The following is a 22,657-nucleotide window of genomic DNA, read 5'->3' as shown; positions in this document are numbered from 1 at the left end:
AGCGTGACGGGCTGAGAGCGGCTGAGAGCGGGAGGCTGCAGCTGCTGAGCTCCCCGTGACAGAGCCCCCGCCCTCATGTGCTGCAGGCGAGGGCGCTGCGGGCACACGCCGGATGAAATGGCCAGGAGACCGGTCAGGTTGGCTCCTGCCTAAACGAGTGCCGGGGACGAGAGGGACGGTCTCGGTGTGATGGCGTGCAGGGGGGAGGGGTGGGCCTCGTGTGCACACTGTGAGGCGCGTGTGCACAGGGATTCCATGGGGAAGCCACAGGTAAACAGGAAGCTGGAGGCAGTGGGCTGCCAGGGTCAGGTGGCAGGACAAGCAGGTGCTGGCCGCTCTGCGTCCTCCGTGTGAGCCGGGCCCTGTGGGGGCGAGGACGGGCGCAGCTGCTGCCAGGCTGTTCCTGCACCGGACGGGGACAGGGACGGGCCTCCAGCGCCAAGCCCAGAGGCAGACCTCTCCCTGGCCGCCCACGGGTTCAGCCTCCTGCACCAGGCCCTCACGACGCTGTCCTCTGCCCGCCCACGGCTCCCCCTCCTGGACAGTCTCGGTGGCCAGGGGCCCTGGCCCTGCCCCGGGGGAGGCCTCCAGGACGCCGCATTGTGGAGGTTGCCCTGGGCCTTGGCACGAGCTGGGCAGTCATGGGCATGGGAGGTTTGCCCGGAGTCCCACCGGGGAAGGTGACGCTTGTAGCACTTCCGGGTGGCCACCCGCCTGGCCTAGCTGGGCCCACTGGGCCTGGGAGCTGCAGCCTCCGGCCTCAGGACCCCCTTCGCTCATCTGGTGCTGCTGTGCCTCTGTCCCCAATGGTCCCTGGACAGCCATAAGCCCAGCCACCACTCTGGGCCCAGACATCAGAGCTTTCTGGTGACGGGAGCGTGTCCAAGGCCAGCTCCCATCCCTGCGGCCCTCGGGGCCGGGGTGTTGGCTGTCACAGACTGGCCTGGATCCCGCTTCCCTTTCTGCACTCCTGGCATCCTGCTGGGAGGGGCTCGCTGCTTCCCCCAGGTGCCAGCAGTTAAAGGTGGGGTGCTAGCAATGCTGTGTACCCACAACAGAGTGGCCCCAGCATCAGGACCCCACGACACAGGAAAGCATGACCCGAGGGACGGGCTCCTAGGACCTGCTCAGCACCTGCTGGGGTGGGGCCTGTTCGGGAGGGAGTGCGGCTTCTGGGTGTGAATCACACCTCATCGGAGCCTTTTTCAAAAGCCCCACTTTGGGCAGATTCCACTTAAAACACTGGCTTTCCTCTCCAGGGGTCAGGAGTTGTGGTCACTTGCAGCCTGACAGCCTCCGCCCACCCCTGCGGCTCCTGTTGGCTGGTCTGGTGGGCCAGCCCGGCCCCTCCATCCCCTCAGCCCAGGGCTCCTGCTCCCAGGGGGGTTTGCGGAGGCTCCTTGGCCACCAGGGAGGTGGGCGGGGAGGGAGGCTGGGCCCTCGGCTTCAGCCAGGCCTGTGCCGGTGTCCGTGTGGCTGACCTCTGCCCTGCCCTGCCCTGAGGAGGCCCCTCCGCTCAGAACCTGGGTCCTGTCTCCCGGTCCCCCTGCTGCAGAGCCCCTGGTGGACCAGGGCTGTGGGCGTGGAGTCGTGCCGGCATCGTCCATGTGGGCTGCCCTCGGCTCCCCGCCAGTGTTGGCCGCACCTGGACTTCGGTCCCTTCCTGTCAGTGACTTCCCAACCTCCTTCCTCGAGGGGCAGACTCGCCCTCAACCTCAGGGCAGGTCTTGGGGGGCAGGGGAGGCTGAGGAGCATCTGGCCCCCCACCAAGAGACGCAGTGGTCCCCAACAGCAGGACTGCACCCCCTGACCCCCCACCAAGCTCATGCTCAGAGCTGGTGAGGGTCTCCAGGCACCTTGTCAGCCTTGGACCCCTCCAGCCTTTCCCAGGTCCCACGACAGCTCCCCGGCACCCCTCCCCCCAGGCCAAGTCACCTTGGTGCCCCAGACACGGCTCCACCCGCCCCAGGTGTCACCACTGCGTCACTGGCCCCGCCTGGCCATGCTGACTGCTGTGGGCGCGGCCGGATGTTACTTTCCATGGCAACCTAACAGGCCTGGCCCTGAGCCGCCAGCCGCCTGGGCTTGTGGCTCAGGACCGCCTCCAGGCCGGAGACGCAGGCAGAGCCCGGGCAGCCTCCGCTCCCAGGCTCCCAGGAGCCGGGGACCTGCCTGTGGAACCACCCCTTCCCCCGGGAGCTGGGGACCCGCGGGGAAGCCCCTGGAGCTCAGACCCAGGGCTGCCTCGGCACACAGTGCGCCCTCTTGGGGGACAGGAGGGCTGCGTCTCCCTGCTTCCCTGGCTCTGACCAGAGTGAGGTCTTGGAGGCAGCGAGGTGGACACTTTAGTTCCCCCTTTTCCCCAAAAACGTTTTCTGAGCACCTGGGGGCACCAAAGAACAGGACGTGGCCACTGCGTCTCTGGAGCTGACTGGGGCATCGCTTTCATTGGCCCCCAGGGCCTGGTGAGGTGGGCCCGCCCTCAGACTCCAGCGGCGGGGCTGGGAGAGAGCAACAAGGGACACGGCTTTGAGGAGGCCGGGCTGAGCCTGACCCCGGAGCCAGGTGGAGCGGCCTCCCCTTTCTGCCTGGGCCGCCGCCTCCCCGGCTGCACCTTCCAGCAGAGGGCGGGCCTGGACCGCAGGCTGGGCCCCGTGGACCGTAGCGCACCGCCTCTCGGGTGCTGCAGGGCCAGGCAGTGTGGGCTCTCCCTGCCTCCCCGTTCTCCCTGCTCCCCTCCTCTCCTGGCGGTGGGTGGGAGCAGGTCTGAGAGTTTGCCCTGGCAATCTAGGAGGGCTCCATGGGGGAGAGGGGCTTCCAGGCAGGGGACCCCCATGGCAGACAGTCTGCTCCTGCCCTCCACACAGGAAGGGGGTGGTGCCCAACCCCAGGCACAGCCGCTGACGCGCGCAGCCTCGGGGCTTGGCTGCGTCACTGTGGAAGTGGCCTCACACGGAGTTTCGAAGAGGCGTCTTCCTCCTTCACGGCCACCTGAGGCCTCCCCGCTGGACCGCCCGGGGTTCGAGGACCAGTGTCACTGCCTGGGGAAGGTCCCACTGAGGAGGCGAAGCCCAGTGCACCCCTAACGCCCCCACCCCAGAAGCCAGCTGCAGCGGGCCGTTCCCTGCCTGGCCTTGGGGTTCGGCGGGACGGATTGGACTTGTGCTGGCTGGCTGTGTGACCTCGGACCAGTCTCTCAGGCCCTCATCTTGTTCCCAGGAAACCCAAGAAAAGAAGCCCCACAGCCCGGCGTGGTGGAAAGGGGGAACTAAAGTGCCTCCAAGACCTCACTCTGGTCGGGTCTGTCGGGGCCTAGATCCCTGGGCGGCTGCTCCCCGGAGGGGGAGGGTGGGTAGGAAGGGGCAGTCCCCGCTGGGCAGCTATCCTGATGGTCCTCTAGGCTCCTGGCTGTCCAGGGAGGGCCCCCACCCCCACGATGTTGGACCAGCACTTTGCCTCTGTCTCCCAGGAAGTGGGCGGAGGCAGGGCCCTCCCCTCGCTCCAGGGTCAGCTTGGCCGAGCTGCACTGGGACGGAGCAGCTTCAGACACGGCTCGGACATGGCGGTCAAACCCGCTTCCTCTCTCCCCAACCCCCAGGTCTCAGGCCTGGGCGGGGCTGCTGGGAGTGAGGCTGCCTGGGTGGGCCTGGCCGGTGCCCACCGGCTCCCTCAGGGTCCTCTCCCTGGGGACCCTGCCCAGGAGCCTCTGAGAAGAGCAGTGGGCTCCCCACCCCACGGCCTGTCCTCCCAGCTCCCGCTAACGCCCACTTGTCAGCACAACCCCCAGCTTACCGCCACCCCTGCCAGAGGGCCAGGCCCACGCTGAGGAGGGAGAGACCTGGCCCCGCTCTCCCAGCCTCCCTCCCACACCCCAAGCCCCGCCTCTGGTTTCTGGTCTCCCCATTCCCTGGGGCTTCTTTCCCAGGGAGCGTGCCCCCGCGGGGCGGTCTCGGGCGGTGCACAGAGGCTGGGCGTGTGCACAGCGACCCCACTGACCTTCACGCCCTGCTCCCCGCTGCCGGGACAGTTCCTCCAGGCCCCACCCCACCCCCACGGCCTGCAGGCACCCCTCTCCTGCGAGGACTAGGACAAGAAGGGCCTGCAGGCACAGTAGGACCTTAAGCTGAGCATCCGGTCTGCCCAGAGCTCAGGTTCCAGCAGCTGGCCCTTTGGGGGGTGGGGGGGTGGAGGGGGGCAGGCTGGCACGCTGGTGGACCTCAGGGGGTCCCTGCAGAGCGGCGGGCACGGGGGTGGGGGTGGGGGCCAGAGTGGCTCCCTAGGGACGGTGACAGCAGCACCCCTGGTCTGTGCCTGGTGTCCCACTGTCCCGAGGACCAGGTCTGCCCAGCAGCCTGAGACCCGCTCAGCTCGGCACGGCTGCGCTGGCCAGGGCCGGGGTGCTGGGGTGACGGGGTGCTGGGGGTCCGCAGGCTGGTGGAGCCTTTAGCGGGGGACTCACCCACACCCCAGTCAGCCCTCTAGCCACACAGTGAGCACCACTGGCTGCAGTGGACACAGACCTGAGCCCCCACGTCCCTCCAGGGTCTGGACCACCCTCGGGTCAGGGGCAGGAGAGGCACAGCCAGAGCCCGGGAGGGGAGGAGAGGCTGGTCCAGTCCAGCCGCTCCTGCCCCGGGCCGGGCTGTCCGGGCGGAAATGCCTAATTCTGTGGCGCCGGCACCTGCATTTCAGTGGGACCCGTCCCGCTCCTGCCACTCCCGCCGGGTCACCGCTTCCGTGGGTGTGGGAAGGTGGGGCCCGGCGGCTGTGCGCCCCAGAAATCCCCTTGACTGCCCTCCGCCCTGGGGACGGGAGGGGCCGCCCGGATTTGCTCCCGCTCGGCCTAAAGGAAGGAGGTGATGAACGCCGCCCGGGCGCCGGCTGCCGGCAGTGACTCAGCCGCCCCCGCGGCCTCCGCCCGGCGACCGGCCTCCCCGCCCCTCCCCCCGGGCTCCGGCCTCCCCGCCGCACGTGCGGCCCCAGCGGAGCCGTCCCCCCCCCCTCCGCCCCTCCGGCTCGGGGTCCGGGGAGAGGCGGCCCCGCCGGGACAGGAGGCTGCGCCTTCCCCCACGTCCGCAGGCACCGCGCGGGGCTGCGGGAGCCCTTCCCGGTGTCCCTGTGCGCTCCGCACCCCGACCCCGGCCCAGAGCGCCTGCTGCCGGGGGCCGGGGGCCGGGGGCCGAAGCCAGGGGGGTCTCCCCGGGAAGGGCCCCGGGAGGAAGCGGCCGGGCGGGTGTCCGCGCCTGGAGGGCGGGGATCCGGGCGCCCCGGGTCCGCCCGGCTGCGGTGCTTCCCGGCCCCGGGCGCTGAGTCACCGCGGGCGGGGCGGACCTTCCTCCGCGGGCCGGTCCCGGGGGTGGGGACCGCGTGTCCCCCGGGGGCCGGGGCCGGGGTCGGAGGGGCGCCCGGCGGTTTGCAGACAAGAAGGAAGGGTGACCCCCGCGGGAGGGCGAGAGGGCTTGGGGGCGGGGCAGCGGGGCGCCGCTGGGCGTGGCCTGCGCGTGCGGGGGCGTGGCCTGCGGGCGGGGCTCTGAGTGGCGGAGCCTCCGGGGGCGTGTCGAGGGGCGGGGCCTGATCGGGCGGGGGCGGGGCCGTTATAAAGACCGCGCGCCCCGGCGGCCGGGCCGCACTGCTCTCGCCTCCGCCGCCCGGCCCGCTGCTCGGCTCGGCCCCGGCCCCCGCCCGCCGCCATGAGGATGCCCGGCCCCGCGGCGCCCCGGGCGCCCGGCGAGGTGCTGCGCGAGGTGCTGCGCGAGGGCGAGCTGGAGAAGCGCAGCGGCAGCCTGCTGCAGCTCTGGAAGCGCAAGCGCGGCGAGCTCACGGCCGACCGGCTGCGCCTCTTCCCCGCCGGCCGCGGCGCGCGGCCCAAGGAGCTGCGCTTCCACTCGCTGCTCAAGGTGGACTGCGTGGAGCGCACCGGCAAGCACGTCTACTTCACCCTCGTCACCACCGACCGAAAGGAGATCGACTTCCGCTGCCCCGGCGAGAGCTGCTGGAGCGCGGCCATCGCGCTGGCGCTCATGGACTTCCAGAACCGCCGCGCCCTGCAGGAGCGCGCCCCGGCCCCGGCCCCCCGCGCCCCGGCCCCGGCCCCGGCCCCGGCCCCGGCCCCCGAGCCCCGCGCCGCCCGCGCGTCCTGAGCCGCGGAGAGTGCGCCGGACGGCGACGCCGGGGACCGCGCCGTCGACGTTCCCTTTGGAGCCTCGGGGAGCCGCAGGGGGCCGGCCGGACCCGCCCCGGCTTGGCGCAGCCCTGACCCCCTCTCCCCGCAGGACCCCGCTGGACGGACGAGCCCGCAGGAGACGCCGAAGCCCCGCTCCGCCGCGGCGAGGACTGAAGGAGGGGCCGGCGGGGCTGCCCCCGCAGGGACCTCCCTGCCCGCCGCCCCGCGCGGCCGCCCTAAGTTATTGACTATGTATTTATTCTGGTGGCTGTTTGTCGTTAAACCAGGTCTTTTGTCTTAATATTCTGTTTTTTAAACCAGTGCCATTCCAATAAACCACTTGGTGGGTTCGCTTTTCTACCCGCGGGCGCTGTGCCTTCCTGGGAATGGGGGCCCGGCCGCGTCACGGGGTGCGGCCCGCCGGGCAGGGCAGGGCAGGGTGGAATGAATGGGCCGGTGGCACCTCCTCGCCCGCAGCCGCCCCAGAGGCAGGAAGTGCGCCTGTTCGGCCGGGCTGACTTCCGCTGGGGCAGGCGGGGCAGGGCCGGGCCGGACGGGCAGGGCCGGGCCGGACGGGGCGGCGGCAGCTTTTGCTCCGGGAGGTCATGTACCCGCCACTGCGGTCAGGAGCCTCCCCGGCCAGCTGCCGTCACGCCCACAGGCCACCTGCTCTGCCCTCGGACCCCACCCGTCTGGCCACACGCTCCGGGTGGTCTGGCCACCACGGAGGCCGGCAGAGCGGGCAGTGCGGGATGTGGCCGAGCAGAGGCCTCCGAGGGGCCCAGGGCCAGTGATGGGCGTGGGAGGGGCACCTGAGGAATCTGACTCCCCTGGGTGCTGGGCCCAGAGAGGAAGCCGCCTCCGGCCAGGCACGTTCTGGAACACGGGGAGGGGGGGGGGGTGCCTCAGAGGGTAGGGCGGGCCGGCCGCATGGCCCCGGGCCCCGGAGGGACCCCCCTCGTGGGGACGAATGAGCAGCCGGAGTGGATTCCGGGCCCCAGAGGGGTTCAGAGCAGCCGGACTTGTCTGGTTGGGGCTGGAATCGGGTTTAATGGCTTTGAAGGCAGCCTCGGGGGAGGGCTGGCCTCTGGGGGAGGGTGGCCTCGGAGTGGGGGGGGAGGGCACCGTCAAGGTTGTTGTCGGTCACAGCAGCCCCTCGTCTCCCTGCCCGAGCCCCTCCCCGGGAGGCAGGGGGGGGCAGGGGGAGATGGTGCACCCAGGCCTCAGGCCTCAGGCCTGGCTGCCCGGCTCCCCACTGGGCCCCCCACGGAGGGAGGCCCTGTGCCCAGGCCCTTCCCGAGCCCCGAATTCGTCTTCCTGGGAGCAGGACAACTTGGAGAATTTGTGGGGCGTGCGGGGTCCCTGAGGGGGCGCGTGGGGGCCGCGTGCTCCCAGCTGGGGCAGGAGGAGGGAAGGGGGCAGCAGGCTTCCCCTCTCTGGGGGGCACTTCTCACGGGAGGTGGGGCTGGACTTCAGGGGCCAGGCCCCCCCCCCCCCCCCCCCCCAGCGCAGCCGCAGAGACCAGGCGGAAGCCGTGCGGAGTTGGTTTATTGCCCGTGGTGCCCGGGGCCACGGTCACCGCACTTTGTCCGCCTTCCGGGGCGTGGGCTGCCGGCAGAGGGCCAGGAGGACGAGCAGGTTGACGGCGAGCTGCACGTGGCCGAAGGCGGGGACGCCGAAGCCGCGGTACAGCAGGCCGCCCAGCGTGGGCCCCAGCGTGCGGGTCAGGGGCTGCACCGCGGCACAGAGGCCCAGCATGGTCCCTGGGGGGGGACGGACGGGTCAGGCCTGGGTCCCTCAGCGTCACCCGCTCACTTCCTGTCTCCCCACCCCTCCCCCACGGCCTGTGGGCCTGCTCCCTGCGGCCACTCAGCCGTGAAGGGCCGGACTGGACCGGCCGCCCTGGGCCGGAGAGTTCCCACGCACGCCGGGGGGTGGGGGGCGGCCTGGGCCCAGTCACGGGGTGCCCCTCCCCAGGCCGCCAGGGAGATGGCGATGTGTGCAGCCCACAGAAACGGGTGGGGGTGCGCCTGGCGGTAAAGGTGAGCGGCCAGTCGGGGGCGGGGCCTGGGGAGCAGGGTGGCCACCGTCTCAGGGTCCCCCACGGCCCCCCACAGGGCCCGATGGGAACACACCCCACAAGTCCCGAGGGCTTTGGGGGCTTCCGGCGGGCACCCCCGCATCTGCCCCCCTCCCGGCTCCCCCGCTGTGGGCAGCACGTGGTGGCTCCTGTCCCCAGCCGGGAGGTCAGCGCCCGGGCCGATGGGAACCTGGCTGGTCGGGAGCCGCCTGGGAGCTGCGCAGGCTCAGGCCGGAGGGAAACTGCGGAGCAGCCTCTCCCGCCGCCCACGTGCCCCACCCGGCCGCCACGGAGCAATTTTCCGCCCCCCTGTGGCCTGGGGTTCCCAGGCTGGTGCTGGGAACCGGCCCGGCTCCTTCTACGCCGAGGGTGCGGCCCCCAGCTCCCCGAGGCCGGGCCTGCCCTCACCTCTCAGGCCTGTCCCCGGCTGCTCCTCCCGCCTCCCACGTGCCAGCCGCCCCCTCCGGGAAGCCCTCCGGGCCCCCCCTGGCCTCCCGGGACCCCAGGACCACAGGCCTCCGCCAGCACTTCCCTGACTGACAGACAGACGCACAGACCGAGCGTCAGCCAGGCTCCCCGAGCTTTCTGCCCCCGCTGCTGGGGACCCCTTCACCTCAGACAGCCACGGGAGCCCCCGACTCGGCCTGGAGCGGGTGGGGCGGGAGCCTGGCCCTGTGAGCCGAGGCTGCCCGGTTAACCAGCTGGCATTCACACGGGCACCTGGGCACCGTGCTGGGGCGGGACAGGGCCTGGCCCCCTCGGCCTCCCCCTCCCCGTCCCCGCGCCCCGCCCACCGGGCTGCCTCCCTGACTGGAGCCTCTCCCGCCCCCACTCCACATCTCTGCTCCTGGGCCAGACGCCCCTCCCTCCGTTCCCGCAAAGCCAAGCCGAAGCCACCTCCGGGGAGCCCTCCTCCCACCCCAGGTCGGCCTAGACTGGGCTGAGGGTCAGGAGCCGGCCTGCTGGTGGTCCGCCTCTCACCCACCCGGCCCCGAACCCGGATGGCTGTCGCCGGAGCCGAGCAGGTCCCGAGGTGGCCGGGCCGGGCCGGGCCTCCTCTCCGGCGGCCGCTGTGCTCACCGGTGTCCGAGGCCGAGACGGCCTTGGTCAGCATGCTGTCCGTCACCACGTTGAGCAGGCACAGGCCGAAGACCAGGCCGGGCATCAGGAGGCAGAAGTGGAACACGGTGGACATCAGCGCCTGGCACGGGCGGGCGGGGGTTTGGCAGGAGGCTCCGCCCCAGGCCCCATCCCGGGATCCTGGGAGGGGGTGGGAGGGGGTGGGAGGGGGTGGGAGAGAGTAGAAGGGGGTGGGAGGGGAGGGAAGGGGGTGGGAGGGGGTAGGAGAGGGTAGGAGGGGGTGGGAGGGGGTGGGAGGGGGTGGGAGAGAGTAGAAGGGGGTGGGAGGGGGGACGGGGTGGGAGGGAGGAGGGGGAGGGGGGAGGGGGAGGGGGAGGGGGAGGGGGGATGGGGTGGGAGGGGGGACGGGGTGGAAGGGAGGAGGGAGAGGGGGGAGGGGGTGGGAGGGGGGAGAGGGAGGGGGGAGGGAGGGTCAGGGAACAGGCCTGGACCGGCCCCCGGTGCAGCTGGACGCTCACCATGGCCAGGCCCACCAGGCTGAGCACCAGCACGCTGGCCCGGACCAGGGCGGCCTCGGAGAAGCGGCTGCTCAGCCGGCCGATGACCAGGCCCTGGATGACCTGGGGGGAGGGGACAGGAGGAGGGTCAGGGCTGCCGACTAGGAACCAGGGGGTCAGGGTTCGGTTCCCGGTTGGAGCACAGGCCCGGGTTGCGGGCTCCATCCCCAGTGGGGCAGGCAGGAGGCAGCCGGTCAATGGTTCTCTCCTCATGGACATCTCTCTCCCCCCTCCCCGAGGCCAATAAAAACCTCTTTCAAACCATCCGTGTCCTCTGAAAACCCGCTCCCTGGCCCTCGTGCACAGCTGGCAGGCCGGCCGGCGTGTGGGCTGGAGCCTGACCGCACTCCACAGGCTCTCCCACAGCACGCGCGCTCCTGGAGCCTGGCGGGGGGAGACCTCGTCCGCCTCCGGGGGCCCTGCGGCCCCCTGCAGACCCCCCAACCCCCTCGGTGTCTTGTGGAGCCCGGCCCTCCTTCCCACGCCCACACCGGCCGCCTGGGCACTCAGAGGACTCTGGACAGGAGCCCGTGGGGGGCAGTGAGTCCGAGACTGGTGAGCCGGGGGGTGGGGGGAGGGGAGCGGGGGGAGGGGAGCCGGGGGGAGGGGGGAGGGGAGCCGAGGGGTGGGGAAGGGGAGCGGGGAGCGGGGAGCGGGGAGCGGGGAGCGGGGAGCGGGGAGCGGGGGGAGGGGAGCGGGGGGAGGGGAGCGGGGGGAGGGGGGAGGGGAGCGGGGGGAGGGGAGAGGGGAGCCGAGGGGTGGGGGGAGGGGAGCGGGGGGGAGGGGGGAGGGGAGCCGAGGGGTGGGGGAGGGGAGCGGGGGGGAGTGGGGGGAGGGGAGCCGGGGGGAGGGGGGAGGGGAGCTGGGGGGAGGGGAGCGGGGGTGGGGGGAGGGGAGCCAGGGGTGGGGGGAGGGGAGCCGGGGGGAGGGGGGAGGGGAGCCGGGGGGAGGGGGAGGGGAGCCGGGGGGTGGGGGGAGGGGAGCTGGGGGTGGGGGGGAGTGGGGGGAGTGGGGGGAGGGGAGCCGGGGGGAGGGGGGAGGGGAGCTGGGGGGAGGGGAGCCGGGGGATGGGGGGAGGGGAGCGGGGGAGGGGAGCGGAGGGGAGGGAGCCGGGGGAGGGGAGCCGGGGGTGGGAGGGAAGCGGGGGGAGGGGAGCCGGGGGTGGGGGGGAGCGGGGGGGAGTGGGGGGAGGGGGAGCCGGGGGGTGGGGGCAGGGAGCCGGGGGGAGGGGAGCCGGGGGGTGGGGGAGGGGAGCGGGGGGAGGGGAGCCTGGGGTGGGGGGGAGCGGGGGGAGGGGAGCCGGGGGGTGGGGGGAGGGGAGCGGGGGGAGGGGAGCGGGGGGAGGGAGCCGGGGGTGGGGGGAAGCGGGGGAGGGGAGCCGGGGGGGAGGGGGGAGGGGAGCCGAGGGGTGGGGGGAGGGGAGCCGGGGGTGGGGGGAGGGGAGCCGGGGGTGGGGGGAGAGGAGCCGGGGGAGGGGGGAGGGGAGCCGAGGGGTGGGGGGAGGGGAGCCGGGGGTGGGGGGAGGGGAGCCGGGGGAGGGGGGAGGGGAGCCGGGGGGAGGGGGGAGGGGAGCCGGGGGGTGGGGGGAAGCGGGGGGAGGGGAGCTGGGGGTGGGGGGGAGCGGGGGGGGAGTGGGGGGAGGGGAGCCGGGGGGAGGGGGAGGGGAGCGGAGGGGGGGCTCCGGGAAGCAGGTGAGGAGGCGGCAGCACAGGCCCAGCTGCCCGGAGGCTGAGGCCCCCCCCCCCCGCCCCGGCTCCCCTCCCCCCGCTCCCCTCCCCCCTCCCCCCCCGGCGCCCGGCCTCACTCACCATCAGGAGGACCCCGAAGGCGGACATGAGGTAGCCGGCCTGGGCGGAGTCCAGCCGGAAGAAGTCCATGCAGATGATGGAGAACATGACCATGAAGAGCCCTGGGGGGTGGGGGGCAGGGCAGGGGTCAGGGGTCAGGGGTCAGGGGCAGGCTAGCGGGGTCGCCCACAGGACCGTATCGGGGGGAGCGGGTGGTGCCTGCTGGACCAGGCGCTGCCTCAGTGTGGCCAGCCCCCCCGCCCCCGGCTGTGCGATGAGCAGGAAGGGGCTGGGGGCTGGGCTCCCACAGGGGGCGCCCCAAAGAGGGCAGACGGGAGCCTGGGGGCCGGGCTGAGGGACCTGTGCCAGCCCCGCCCGCCGGCAGCCGGACTCACCGGAGGGGAAGCCGGAGGCCACCTTGACCAGGAACACGGGCAGCACGCCCGGCTGCAGCAGCAGGCGGGAGACCGCCCGCAGGTCGAACACGCGGGCCGCGGGGCCGCCTGCCGTGAGAGGAGCGTCAGGCCCCCGTCCCCCGGCCTGAACGTGGGGCTCTGCTGACTGGGCACTGCCCGCGAGGTGCCCCGCGCCCGCACCCCCCCGCCTGTGCCCGCCCGGCTCTGGGGGGCGGGTGTGGGTGGCCAGGAGCCCAGGCTTCGGGGGAGCGAGGCTGGGACTCACCGGGCGGGCCTGCCCGGGCGCCCTTGGTGCTGGCGGGGATGTAGGTGACGCTGAGGGCGGCTCCCAGGAGGTTGGCCACGAGAGCCACGAGGACTGGACACTGAATCCTGGGGGACAGCAGCGTCACCTGGGCCTGAGCCTGAGCACCTCCCCACCTGCAGCCCCACGGAGGCCGCGCACTGAGCGGCCCGCACCCCAGCCCGGGGCGGCCGGAGGGGGCTGCAGGCGCACTTCTTCAAGCTCTCACGGCCCTCCTGACCCCACCGCCCTCCTGACCCCACCGCCCTCCTGACCCCACCGCCCTCCTGACCCCACCGCCCTCCTGACCCCACGGCCCTCCCGACCCCACGGCCCTCCTGACCTCATACCCCTCCTGACCCCACCGCCCTCCTGACCCCACCGCCCTCCTGACCCCACGGCCCTCCTGACCCCACCGCCCTCCTGACCCCACGGCCCTCCTGACCCCACGGCCCTCCTGACCCCACCGCCCTCCTGACCCCACGGCCCTCCTGACCCCACGGCCCTCCTGACCCCACGGCCCTCCTGACCCCACCGCCCTCCTGACCCCACGGCCCTCCTGACCTCACGGCCCTCCTGACCTCACCGCCCTGATGACCTCATGGCCGTCCTGACCCCATGGCCCTCCTGACCTCACGGCCCTCCTGACCTCACGACCCTCCTGACCCCACGGCCCTCCTGACCTCACGGCCCTCCTGACCTCATGGCCCTCCTGACCCCACGGCCCTCCTGACCCCACGGCCCTCCCGACCCCACCGCCCTCCTGACCCCACGGCCCTCCTGACCCCACGGCCCTCCTGACCCCACCGCCCTCCTGACCTCATGGCCCTCCTGACCCCACTGCCCTCCTGACCCCACCGCCCTCCTGACCCCACGGCCCTCCTGACCTCACCGCCCTGATGACCTCATGGCCGTCCTGACCCCACGGCCCTCCTGACCTCACGGCCCTCCTGACCTCACGACCCTCCTGACCCCACGGCCCTCCTGACCCCACGGCCCTCCTGACCCCACGGCCCTCCCGACCCCCACCGCCCTCCTGACCCCACGGCCCTCCCGACCCCACGGCCCTCCTGACCCCACCGCCCTCCTGACCTCATGGCCCTCCTGACCCCACTGCCCTCCTGACCCCACCGCCCTCCTGACCCCACCGCCCTCCTGACCCCACGGCCCTCCTGACCTCACCGCCCTGATGACCTCATGGCCGTCCTGACCCCACGGCCCTCCTGACCTCACCGCCCTCCTGACCCCACGGCCCTCCTGACCCCACGGCCCTCCTGACCTCACGGCCCTCCTGACCCCACGGCCCTCCTGACCCCACGGCCCTCCTGACCCCACGACCCCTCCTGACCCCACGGCCCTCCTGACCCCACGGCCCTCCTGACCCCACGGCCCTCCTGACCCCACGGCCCTCCTGACCCCACGGCCCTCCTGACCCCACGGCCCTCCTGACCCCACCGCCCTCCTGACCCCACGGCCCTCCTGACCTCACGGCCCTCCTGACCCCACGGCCCTCCTGACCCCACGGCCCTCCTGACCCCACCGCCCCTCCTGACCCCACGGCCCTCCTGACCCCACGGCCCTCCTGACCCCACCGCCCTCCTGACCCCACGGCCCTCCTGACCTCATACCCCTCCTGACCCCACGGCCCTCCTGACCTCACGGCCCTCCTGACCCCACGGCCCTCCTGACCCCACGGCCCTCCTGACCCCACGGCCCTCCTGACCCCACGGCCCTCCTGACCCCACGGCCCTCCTGACCCCACCGCCCTCCTGACCCCACCGCCCTCCTGACCCCACGGCCCTCCTGACCTCACGGCCCTGATGACCCCACGGCCCTCCTGACCCCACGGCCCTCCTGACCCCACCGCCCTCCTGACCCCACGGCCCTCCTGACCTCATACCCCTCCTGACCCCACGGCCCTCCTGACCCCACGGCCCTCCTGACCACACGGCCCTGATGACCTCACGGCCCTGATGACCTCACGGCCCTCCTGACCCCACAGCCCTCCTGACCTCACGGCCCTGATGACCTCACGGCCGTCCGGCTGTGGCTGAGGAGCCAGTGACGCGGTGCCAGGTGTGTGGCCTCAGCGGCGCCCCTGCGCCCCCACAGGCAGCCTCCCCCCAGCTGCCCTCAGCTCCCCACGGAGGTCAGAGGGGCGCCCCACCCTCCCCCCCAACTGTGCAAGTGTCAGACCCCCCCAAACTGCACACACACATGCACACACACAAACGGCACACACACACCAAGAGGGAAGCCAGTGGGGACGAGCTCCCGGCCCCCCTCGTTCCTCCGGCCGGGACCTGCCCGGCTCACCCGGGTGCAGCCTGACCCCTCCCGCCCACATGGGCCTGGCTCTGCCCCTCTACCTACACCCCTGCCCACGAGGCCACTGCCCAGGCTCCCCCTGCCCGGCCACCGCGGCCGCTCTGTGGCCTGGCGGCTGCAGGTCCAGGCTGGACCCGGAGTGGCCCGCAGGGGCCGGCCTGTGACCGGGCAGGGACACCGGACGCTGCCCCAGAGACTCGGGGCAGATGCCCCTGCAGGGCCGGAGTCAGGCCTGCTTTCCCTGCCGGATGCAGGGGGAACGTGGGGGCAGAGCGGCCCTCAGACGGCTGCTTTGGGGGCTGGTGACAAGCAGGGTCGGGGCGGGGGCCAGGCCGCTTCTGGGGCCCCGATGATGCCTCTCGGGTGGCGGAGACAGAGGGGCCGGGACCCCCACCTCAGAGGCCCGGCCCCAGGCTGATGCGGAGCCGGAAGGAGGGACAGCCGGGCCTTTGCTCAGAGGGACTCGGGCGCCCAGGGCAGTGTGCTGGGACCTCCCGGAGCTCAGACCCAGGGCCGCCCGGATGGGTCCGGCTCAGGGGCCTCGACAGGTGGGTGCCGGCTGCCGGGCAGCGCCTTCCCCACGACTGTCCATCGCCGGACAGGAGGCTGCACAGACAGCCTCTCGGACGCCACGGAAGGGGGACCTCCCTCCTCAGACACAGAGGAGGGGCGGGGTCAGGCCTGCTTTCCCTCCCGGGACCCCCAAGGCTGCACCGGTCTCCGGGGGCTGCCTGCTGTCCGAGGCTCCTTGGGGCCCACAGGACAGTCCGGAGGGCGGGGCCTGGCCGCCTGCCCCAGTGACCGCTCCAGGGCCGGTCGCCGTGGAGCCAGCTGCCCCCCAGCGGGGCCGAGGCCTGAGGGCGGGCAGTGCCGGGCCCCTGGCCTGGCTGCAGGGGGCCTGGGGTCCCCCCTCCCAGCGGAGGGCAGGCGGGGGTCAGCTGGGACGGGGTCACCGCCTGGAACTCCAGGCCGGACCGTGGAGGGAGGGCCCCAGGGGGAGGCGACTCCCTCCTCCAGCGCCAGGTCCACACACAGCCCCCACGTGGCAGCCCGCTCCCGGCCCTCTGTGCCGCCCCCTCACTGCACCCACAGGCCCCCCGGGCGCCCACACCCTCACCCGGCCTGGAGCCCTGCACCCCAGCCTCCCCCGGGGACGCCCGACCCCCAGCCCCTCACCCTGCCCTCCCGCCCTTGATTGCACACCCAGCACCCGGCACCCCGGCTGTCTGAGGGCTGGCACCCCAGGTGTCTTAGGCCTGGCACCCGGGTTATATGAGGGGCTGGCACCCCGGCTGTCTGAGGGCTGGCACCCGGGTTATATGAGGGGCTGGCACCCCGGCTGTCTGAGGGCTGGCACCCGGGTTATATGAGGGGCTGGCACCCCGGCTGTCTGAGGCCTGGCACCCCGGTTGTGCGAGGCCTGGCACCCGGGTTATATGAGGGGCTGGCACCCCAGGTGTCTTAGGCCTGGCACCCGGGTTATATGAGGGGCTGGCACCCTGGCTGTCTGAGGGCTGGCACCCCAATTGTCTTAGGCCTGGCACCCCGGTTGTCTGAGGGGCTGGCACCCCGGTTGTGTGAGGCCTGGCACCCAAGCTGGAGGCACAGCCTGGCACGGCCGCGGTGAGCCACCCAGCACCAGGCAGGCAGGTGGCCTGGCTGTGGGTGAGTCACTCCTGCCCGGAGGCCGGCAGGACAGCCGGATGCCGGCTTGGCAGCGGCAGGGGAAGCCGGGTGTTGCCGGGCGGAAACCTGTCGCGAGATAAGGGTTTCCCACGCCTTCGCCAGCCACCGGGCGGGCCGGCTTCCAGGAGGGCCGGCTCTGCCTCCTGGTGGAGCCGGTGCTCCCTGGCCCCGGGCAGCCGGTCGGAGCTGGGTCGCTCGCCGCCGTACGGGCACGTGGGCCCAGCCCCTCCGCCGTGGCCCGTGGCCCGTGGCCCGTGGCCCGTGGCCCGTGGCCGACGCCACCCGCCCCACGCTCTCCCTCTCCCGGCCGAGACCGTGGCCGGCGGCATCTGCCGGCTTTCGACGTCGGCTGGGCACAGAGCCGGATCCCAGAGCTGTCCCTGCCCCCCCCCCCCACCAGGGACCAGCCTCCGGCCCGAGCTCCCCCTGAGCCAAACCAGTAATGCCAGCGCCCGCCTATGCCAGCGCCCGCCTATGCCAGCGCCCGCCTATGCCAGCGCCCGCCCACCCGCACACAGCCCGGCCGGCCTAGCCCGCCTCCTCCCCCCCTCCCGAGGAGGAGGCGGGGTGGCTGGGCCTTTCGGGGGGGGGGGTGAGGAGGGGGCTGGGAGGGGGGTGCCAGCCCTGGCCACGGGCATCAGGCACCTGGAGCCGGTTCCCTGGGCCCTGGGTAAGGCCTGGGCGCTCCACCGGGAGCCTGCCTCCCGCCATCAAAGGAAACTCCCAGGACATAAAGCGCCTTAGATCTCAGGATGAAAGAGGGAAGCGGATGGAATGTTCTGGAAGCCGCTGGCAGGGAGAGAGACCTGGCCCCCGGGCCAGCAGCTGGGCTGGAGAGGAAGCGGGTGGCAGGGCTGGCACGGGGGCGCTGCCCAGGGGAGACCACCTGGCAGCCACGGAGGGAGCCAGAGGGAGCAGGCGCTGGGCTGAGGGACCGGAGGGAGCAGTGCAGCGGGCCTCCTGCCCGGCTCTCAGCCCTGCACCCCTTTCTCTCCTGGCACTGGGGGCCTGCTTCCCTGGACCCCGGCTCAGCCCAGCACGGCCGAGCGCTGCCTGTCGGGCAGAATCCGGGGCTCCCCTCCGTGACCCCCTGCCTCGCGGCTCCCATGGACCTTCTCCTCGGCCCTCCGGTGCCTCCGCAGTGACCCCACCACCACCACCCGAACCGGCTCCCAGGGCTCAGAGCCACCCGGAGCCGGCTCCGCCCGCCCGACTCCCTCCACCACCGGCCCCCACACATGCACCCCCCATCCCCGCCCCATGGGCAAAACCGGGCCGAACCGGCCCTCTGCCCCCTCCCCACTCCCCGCACCCCACCCCCAGCCGCTCTGGCCCAGGCCACCCTGTCCTGCCCGGGGCAGCCGGCAGCCCCTGCTGCTCCGTGCTCTGCCCCTCCCCCCAGTTCTCAGCACGCAGCCGGCTGCACCTGCCCGCTCACGCCCGCTCACGCACGCTCACGCCCGCTCACGCCCGCTCACGCAAGCTCACGCACGCTCACGCCTGCCCGGGCTCCGGGCCTTCCCCCCCCCACCCCCCGCCCTCCTCCCTCCACGCCAGTCACACGCCTCCTGCCTCTGCCCTCACCTTCCTCTTTTAACGTTTGTCTTGATGTCAGAGAGGAAGGGAGGGGGAGAGGGAGAGAGATGGAAATGCTGTGATGAGGGAGAGCCGGACTGGCTGCCTCCCGCCCGGTGAGGGAGGTGGTCACACCCGGGCGTGCGCCTGGCAGGGGACTGAACCGTGACGCTCAGCCACGGAGCCATGCGGCCGGCACCCCCTGCAGCGAGGTGACCGCTGTCCAGGCGGCCCTGACCCCGCTCCCCGGCCTGGCCTGCAGGGATGTCACAGTCAGGGCTGTCTGAGCCACAGCCGGTCTGCCGGCCGCTCGGTCCCAGGACCTGGGTCCCCGGGCGCCGAGTGGGTGTGCAGCAAGCATTGCAAGGAACAGAACGGAGGAGGAGGCTCAGCAGAGGGGACTCCCGAACCCAGGCCCCGATGCAATGCTGGGGGCACCCCAGGGGGCCACCATTCCCTGGTCGCACCCGGGCTCGGCCATCACCAGCCGCCCGCATGGTGGGCGCGTGGCCTGGGGAAACGGCCCCCGGCCCCCCCCCCCCGGGGCCTCGGGGCTGGCACAGGGTCCGCCAAGACTGGGGGCCACGCGTCAGGGTCAGCCAGAAGCCAAGCAGAGACCCGCTGTCCTGTGTGCGAGAGCGTGTAAGGTGGGTGTGTGCATGTGTGTGGGAGCATGTTCAGTGTGTGTGTGTGTAGTTCCGACACCAGGACATCTGCCTCCTGGAGGCAGCCCTGGGCAGCTCAGCCACCACCCAGACCGAAGCCAAACCGGGGCTGGATGGAGGTGGGTCGGAGGTCAGAGGTCAGCCCCTCCTGGAGGAAGGCTGGTTTGGGCGGGGGGGCTCCTGGGGCGGGGGGCGGGGCGCAGGGGGACACTGGGCTGCTCGCCCGCGGCCTCTGCAGGGCCAGGCACCCCGGCCACGGTGAAGCTCTTCTCCCGGGAGGGCGCCGGCAGAGGCAGTCCCTCACAGGGTGGGGGTGCGGCCTGGACGGTCCCTGTGGCCGCCTGCGGGGACTGCTGGCTGGGCTCTCCGGGTGCAAAGCCGGTGCGCATGTGTGCGTGTGTGTGTGTGCGTATTTGTGTGTGTATGTGTGTGTGCACACGTGTGCGTGCATGTGTGTGCATGTGTGCACACGTGTGCGTGTGCACGCACGTGTCCGTGTGTGTGTGTGTGTGCACGTGTGTGTGTGCGTGCGGAGGGGACAGCCCTCATTCCCGTGGTCAGCAGCCGCCCACCAGCTCCCTCCCGTCCGGGGCTCCCGGCCCAGCACCCCGTCCGGTTCCCGACCCTGTGACCCTGCGACCCTGTCCGGCTGGGCTGCCCCCACCCCGTCCCCCGCCCCCTGCAGCCCCTGAGGCGGGGACGGGGATGGCACCCCCTGCCGGCTGCCGCCCGCCCCCCCGGCCGCGCCGTCCACTCACCCGCAGGTGGCGCTCAGGGTCCCGCCGAGCAGCGAGCCCAGGATGGTGCCGACGCCGAAGCAGAGGCCCAGGCGGCCCAGGGCTGCCGGCCGCTCCGCCGGGGCCGACAGGTCCGCCACCACCATCTGGGCGGCTGGGGGGACGGGGGCGTGAGGGGGCCAGGCCACCCCACCTGCTCCCCGACCCCCACAGGCCACCCCCCCTGCTCCCTGACCCCCACAGGCCACCCCACCTGCTCCCCGACCCCCACAGGCCACCCCACCCTGCTCCCCGACCCCCACAGGCCAACCCCCCTGTTCCCCGACCCCCACAGGCCACCCCCCCTGCTCCCCGACCCCCCACAGGCCACCCCACCCTGCTCCCCGAGCCCCCACAGGCCACCCCCCCCTGCTCCCCGACCCCCCACAGGCCACCCCACCCTGCTCCCCGAGCCCCCACAGGCCACCCCCCCCTGCTCCCCGACCCCCCACAGGCCACTCCACCCTGCTCCCCAACCCCCCACAGGCCACCCCACCCTGCTCCCCGACCCCCCACAGGCCACCCCCCCTGCTCCCCGACCCCCACAGGCCACCCCCCCCTGCTCCCCGACCCCCACAGGCCACCCCCCTCCTGTCCGCTCTCAGCGCCCCCGGTCAGCGCCCACCTGGCAGCGTGTGCAGCAGCAGGGCGGGCAGGCGGGAGGCAAAGAGCAGGGCGGTGCCTGGCAGGCTGGGGCTGCAGGCGGCCGCCAGGAGCAGGTAGAGTGCCGAGCCGGCCAGGAAGGAGGCGGTGAGGGCGGCCCGCGCCCCGCGCTGGTCTGCAAACCTGGAGGCCCGCACCTGAGACCCTCCTCTGCCCGCCCCCCGCCCCCTGGGGGCGCCCGGGCTGGCCTGGGACCCCACCTTTCCAGAGGGGCCTGGCCCTGCCCGGCGCCCCGGCCCCTGAGCGGGAGACGCGGAATGGAGGGGGCGGTGTGTGCGTTCTGCAGAGCCTGTCCTGTGGGCCCCCTCTGGCCGCCCCGCCTGTCTGCGGCGTTCGCTGCCGGGGGAGTCCCTCCCTGCGGACCCCAAGGAGTGAGCGGGAGGGCGAGGCCAGGGGGTCCCCGAGTCTCCCCGTGAGATCCTCTCTTCTCTGGTGGGAGTCCCGGGGGCACCCTGGGGTCGGGGTGCCTCAGTGGGCCCCTCTGTGGAACGGGAGCTGGCGCCCCCCCGGGGGGCCTGGTAGGGCAGCCTGTGGCCTCGGGGGGACGGTGGCCCACCGTACCTGCCGAACATGGGCCCGCTCAGCAGCTGGAGCGCGCCGAAGACCGTCTGCAGGTAGCCGAAGGCCACGGAGTCCAGGCCCAGCCTGCGGGACAGGTACTGGGACACGGGGTGGGTGTTGGAGGGGCCGGGGTCTGCCCCGGGGCGCAGAGCTGCGGTGAGCAGGTACTGGGACACGGGGGGCGGGCGTTGGGGGGGGTGTTGGAGGGGCGGGGGTCTGCCCCGGGGCGCAGAGCTGCGGGTGAGCAGGTACTGGGACATGGGGGGCGGGCGTTGGGGGCGTGGCGTTGGAGGGGTGGGGTCTGCCCCGGGGCGCAGAGCTGCGGTGAGCAGGTACTGGGACACGGGGGGGGGGGCGTTGGAGGGGCCGGGGTCTGCCCCGGGGCGCAGAGCTGCGGTGAGCAGGTACTGGGACACGGGGGGCGGGCGTTGGGGGGGGTGTTGGAGGGGCCGGGGTCTGCCCCGGGGCGCAGAGCTGCGGTGAGCCGAGTGCCCGCTGAGCTCCGGGCGGCGCCCCGCCCGCCCCCTCTCACTGAGGCCTGTCTGGGGAGCGGAGGGCAGTGACCAGTGTCGCCCAGGAACGGGGGGGGGAACCCCAGTCTCCTGGCCGTCAGCCCCGCCCCAGCAGCTGCTGTGCTGGGCACCAGCTCTCCTGGGGTTCTAACTGCACCCATCGCTCCCCACCAGCCCCCGAGGCCGGTGGCTGGGCCCCGTTTTGCGGTGAGGACGTGGGCCTGCCCGGCCACCCCATGCTGAGGATGGGGCCGTGGGCGGAGGCAGCTGGGCCTGAGGGGGGGTGTCGAGCTCACGCTGCCCCAGAGCCCCTGGCAGTGCCAGGATGTTGGCACTGGCGATGCCCGTTCCCCCCAGGCCCGGGCGGGGACTGGCAGGCCAGACAGGGGCACTGGCACCCCAAAGCCCCGGGCTGCCGCTGGCGGGGTGAGCCTGTGGGAGGGCCCCTGGGTGGCCTGGGCAGAGGAGTGTGGCGAGGAGGCGCGGAGTGGGTGAGCGGGGGTGTGAGTGTGGGGCGGGAGGGGCGGGCCCACAGGCAGAGCCCAGCGGCCGGCCCGGGGGAGTGGTCGGAGGGCAGTGGCAGGCCGTGCGTCTGAGCCCAGGACGTGCTAATGGGGCGCCAGGAGGCCGGTCCCGGGTCCCTCGCCCGGCGAGAGGGTCCGGGCGTCAGGCCCCGCCTGCGGGTGCACAGGGGGTGCGGAGCGGCTGAGCCCGGGGCCGGCCGGGCGGGGCTCACCGGCAGCACGGAGAACTGCATGAAGAGGCAGGTGAGGTCCAGCGTGGTCAGCAGGTAGGTGAGCAGGAGGACCCGGGGCCGGCTCAGGGCGCCCGGCCTGGAGGGGGCCCGGCCCTGGCCGCCGGGGGCCCCGGCACCCTGCATCCTGGGAGCCTGCAGGGATCAGTCGCAGGCTGGCAGGGCAAAGTCCGCGGTGCCGGCGAGGTGCTGAGTCACCGGGCGCAGGCGGAGCTGGCCCCGGGCCTGCGGGGCCTGCAGGCGGGCGGGTGCCTGGGACCCACCTGGCCCAGCACCTGGGCGGCCGGGCCGGTCTCGCCCTCACACCTTCCCTGGGGGTGCTCAGGGCAGGCCGGGGTGTGCTCACTGCCCGCAGTGGGTGCCTCCTGCCTGTGGATTGGGGTCCCCGTGCGGGGGTGCGGGGCCCTGAGGCCCAGTGCACCCCACCATGAAGCTGCTTCGAGGGGCAGGGCCGCTTTCTGGCCCGGTGACCGGGGCTCGGCCTGGCACCGTCCGGGGCGGAGCCGCCCGGTGAATCTGACCCGGGCCCATCGGGGCTGGGTGCGGGTCCCCTCCCAGGGAGACCTGAGACTCCAGCCCACCCGGGGGGACCGGGACACCCACTCTCTCGGGGGCACCCCGTGTCCGTGGCCGCCTCGCTCTCACTGGCCCAGCCTGGCACACACCCCTTCCCCCTGCGGCCCGCCCCCGGGCACCCCGCCAGCCTCCTCCCTCCGCCTGACTTTGCCGGACTGGCCTGGCTCCGTTTCTCCCGTCGCCAGGGGCGGCGGG

The 22,657-nt window shown here is 73.5% G+C and overlaps 2 protein-coding genes across 3 annotated transcripts; one reads left to right on the top strand and one right to left on the bottom strand.

Moving 5' to 3' along the window:
- Positions 1-5,658: 5,658 nt before the first annotated feature.
- On the top strand, positions 5,659-6,521 carry PHLDA2 (pleckstrin homology like domain family A member 2). Its single transcript, XM_036428827.2, has one exon. The coding sequence runs from the start codon at positions 5,691-5,693 to the stop codon at positions 6,138-6,140; it is 450 nt and encodes a 149-aa protein (XP_036284720.1). The 5' UTR covers positions 5,659-5,690; the 3' UTR covers positions 6,141-6,521.
- A 1,176-nt stretch (positions 6,522-7,697) lies between these two features.
- SLC22A18 (solute carrier family 22 member 18) lies at positions 7,698-22,113 on the bottom strand. 2 transcript variants are annotated; one of them, XM_036428805.2, is made up of 10 exons: positions 21,869-22,113; positions 20,621-20,718; positions 20,022-20,182; positions 19,379-19,511; positions 12,349-12,455; positions 12,063-12,170; positions 11,689-11,789; positions 9,842-9,943; positions 9,324-9,444; positions 7,698-7,926 (listed from the first exon to the last, which is right to left on the bottom strand). In XM_036428805.2, the coding sequence occupies exons 1-10, from the start codon at positions 22,010-22,012 to the stop codon at positions 7,739-7,741; spliced, it is 1,263 nt and encodes a 420-aa protein (XP_036284698.1). In that variant the 5' UTR covers positions 22,013-22,113; the 3' UTR covers positions 7,698-7,738. The 2 variants fall into 2 exon arrangements, with proteins under 2 accessions (XP_036284698.1, XP_045434217.1); XM_045578261.1 differs by having other exon boundaries at positions 19,981-20,182; positions 20,621-20,704.
- Positions 22,114-22,657: the final 544 nt, after the last annotated feature.

Source organism: Pipistrellus kuhlii, unplaced genomic scaffold, assembly GCF_014108245.1.
Source record: "Pipistrellus kuhlii isolate mPipKuh1 unplaced genomic scaffold, mPipKuh1.p scaffold_m20_p_91, whole genome shotgun sequence".
Taxonomy (NCBI): domain Eukaryota; kingdom Metazoa; phylum Chordata; class Mammalia; order Chiroptera; family Vespertilionidae; genus Pipistrellus; species Pipistrellus kuhlii.
This window is presented reverse-complemented; position numbering and strand designations above follow the sequence as displayed.

Bases quoted from the DNA above. Each gene is read 5' to 3' on its own strand.
- PHLDA2 (XM_036428827.2), top strand. From the start codon at position 5,691: ATGAGGATGCCCGGCCCCGCGGCGCCCCGGGCGCCCGGCGAGGTGCTG.
- SLC22A18 (XM_045578261.1), bottom strand. From the start codon at position 22,012: ATGCAGGGTGCCGGGGCCCCCGGCGGCCAGGGCCGGGCCCCCTCCAGG. The intron at 12,171-12,348 runs GTGAGTCCCAGC...CTCTCACGGCAG, and splicing joins CGCCCGGGCAGGCCCGCCCG to GCGGCCCCGCGGCCCGCGTG. The intron at 11,790-12,062 runs GTGAGTCCGGCT...CCCACCCCCCAG, and splicing joins GGCCTCCGGCTTCCCCTCCG to GGCTCTTCATGGTCATGTTC.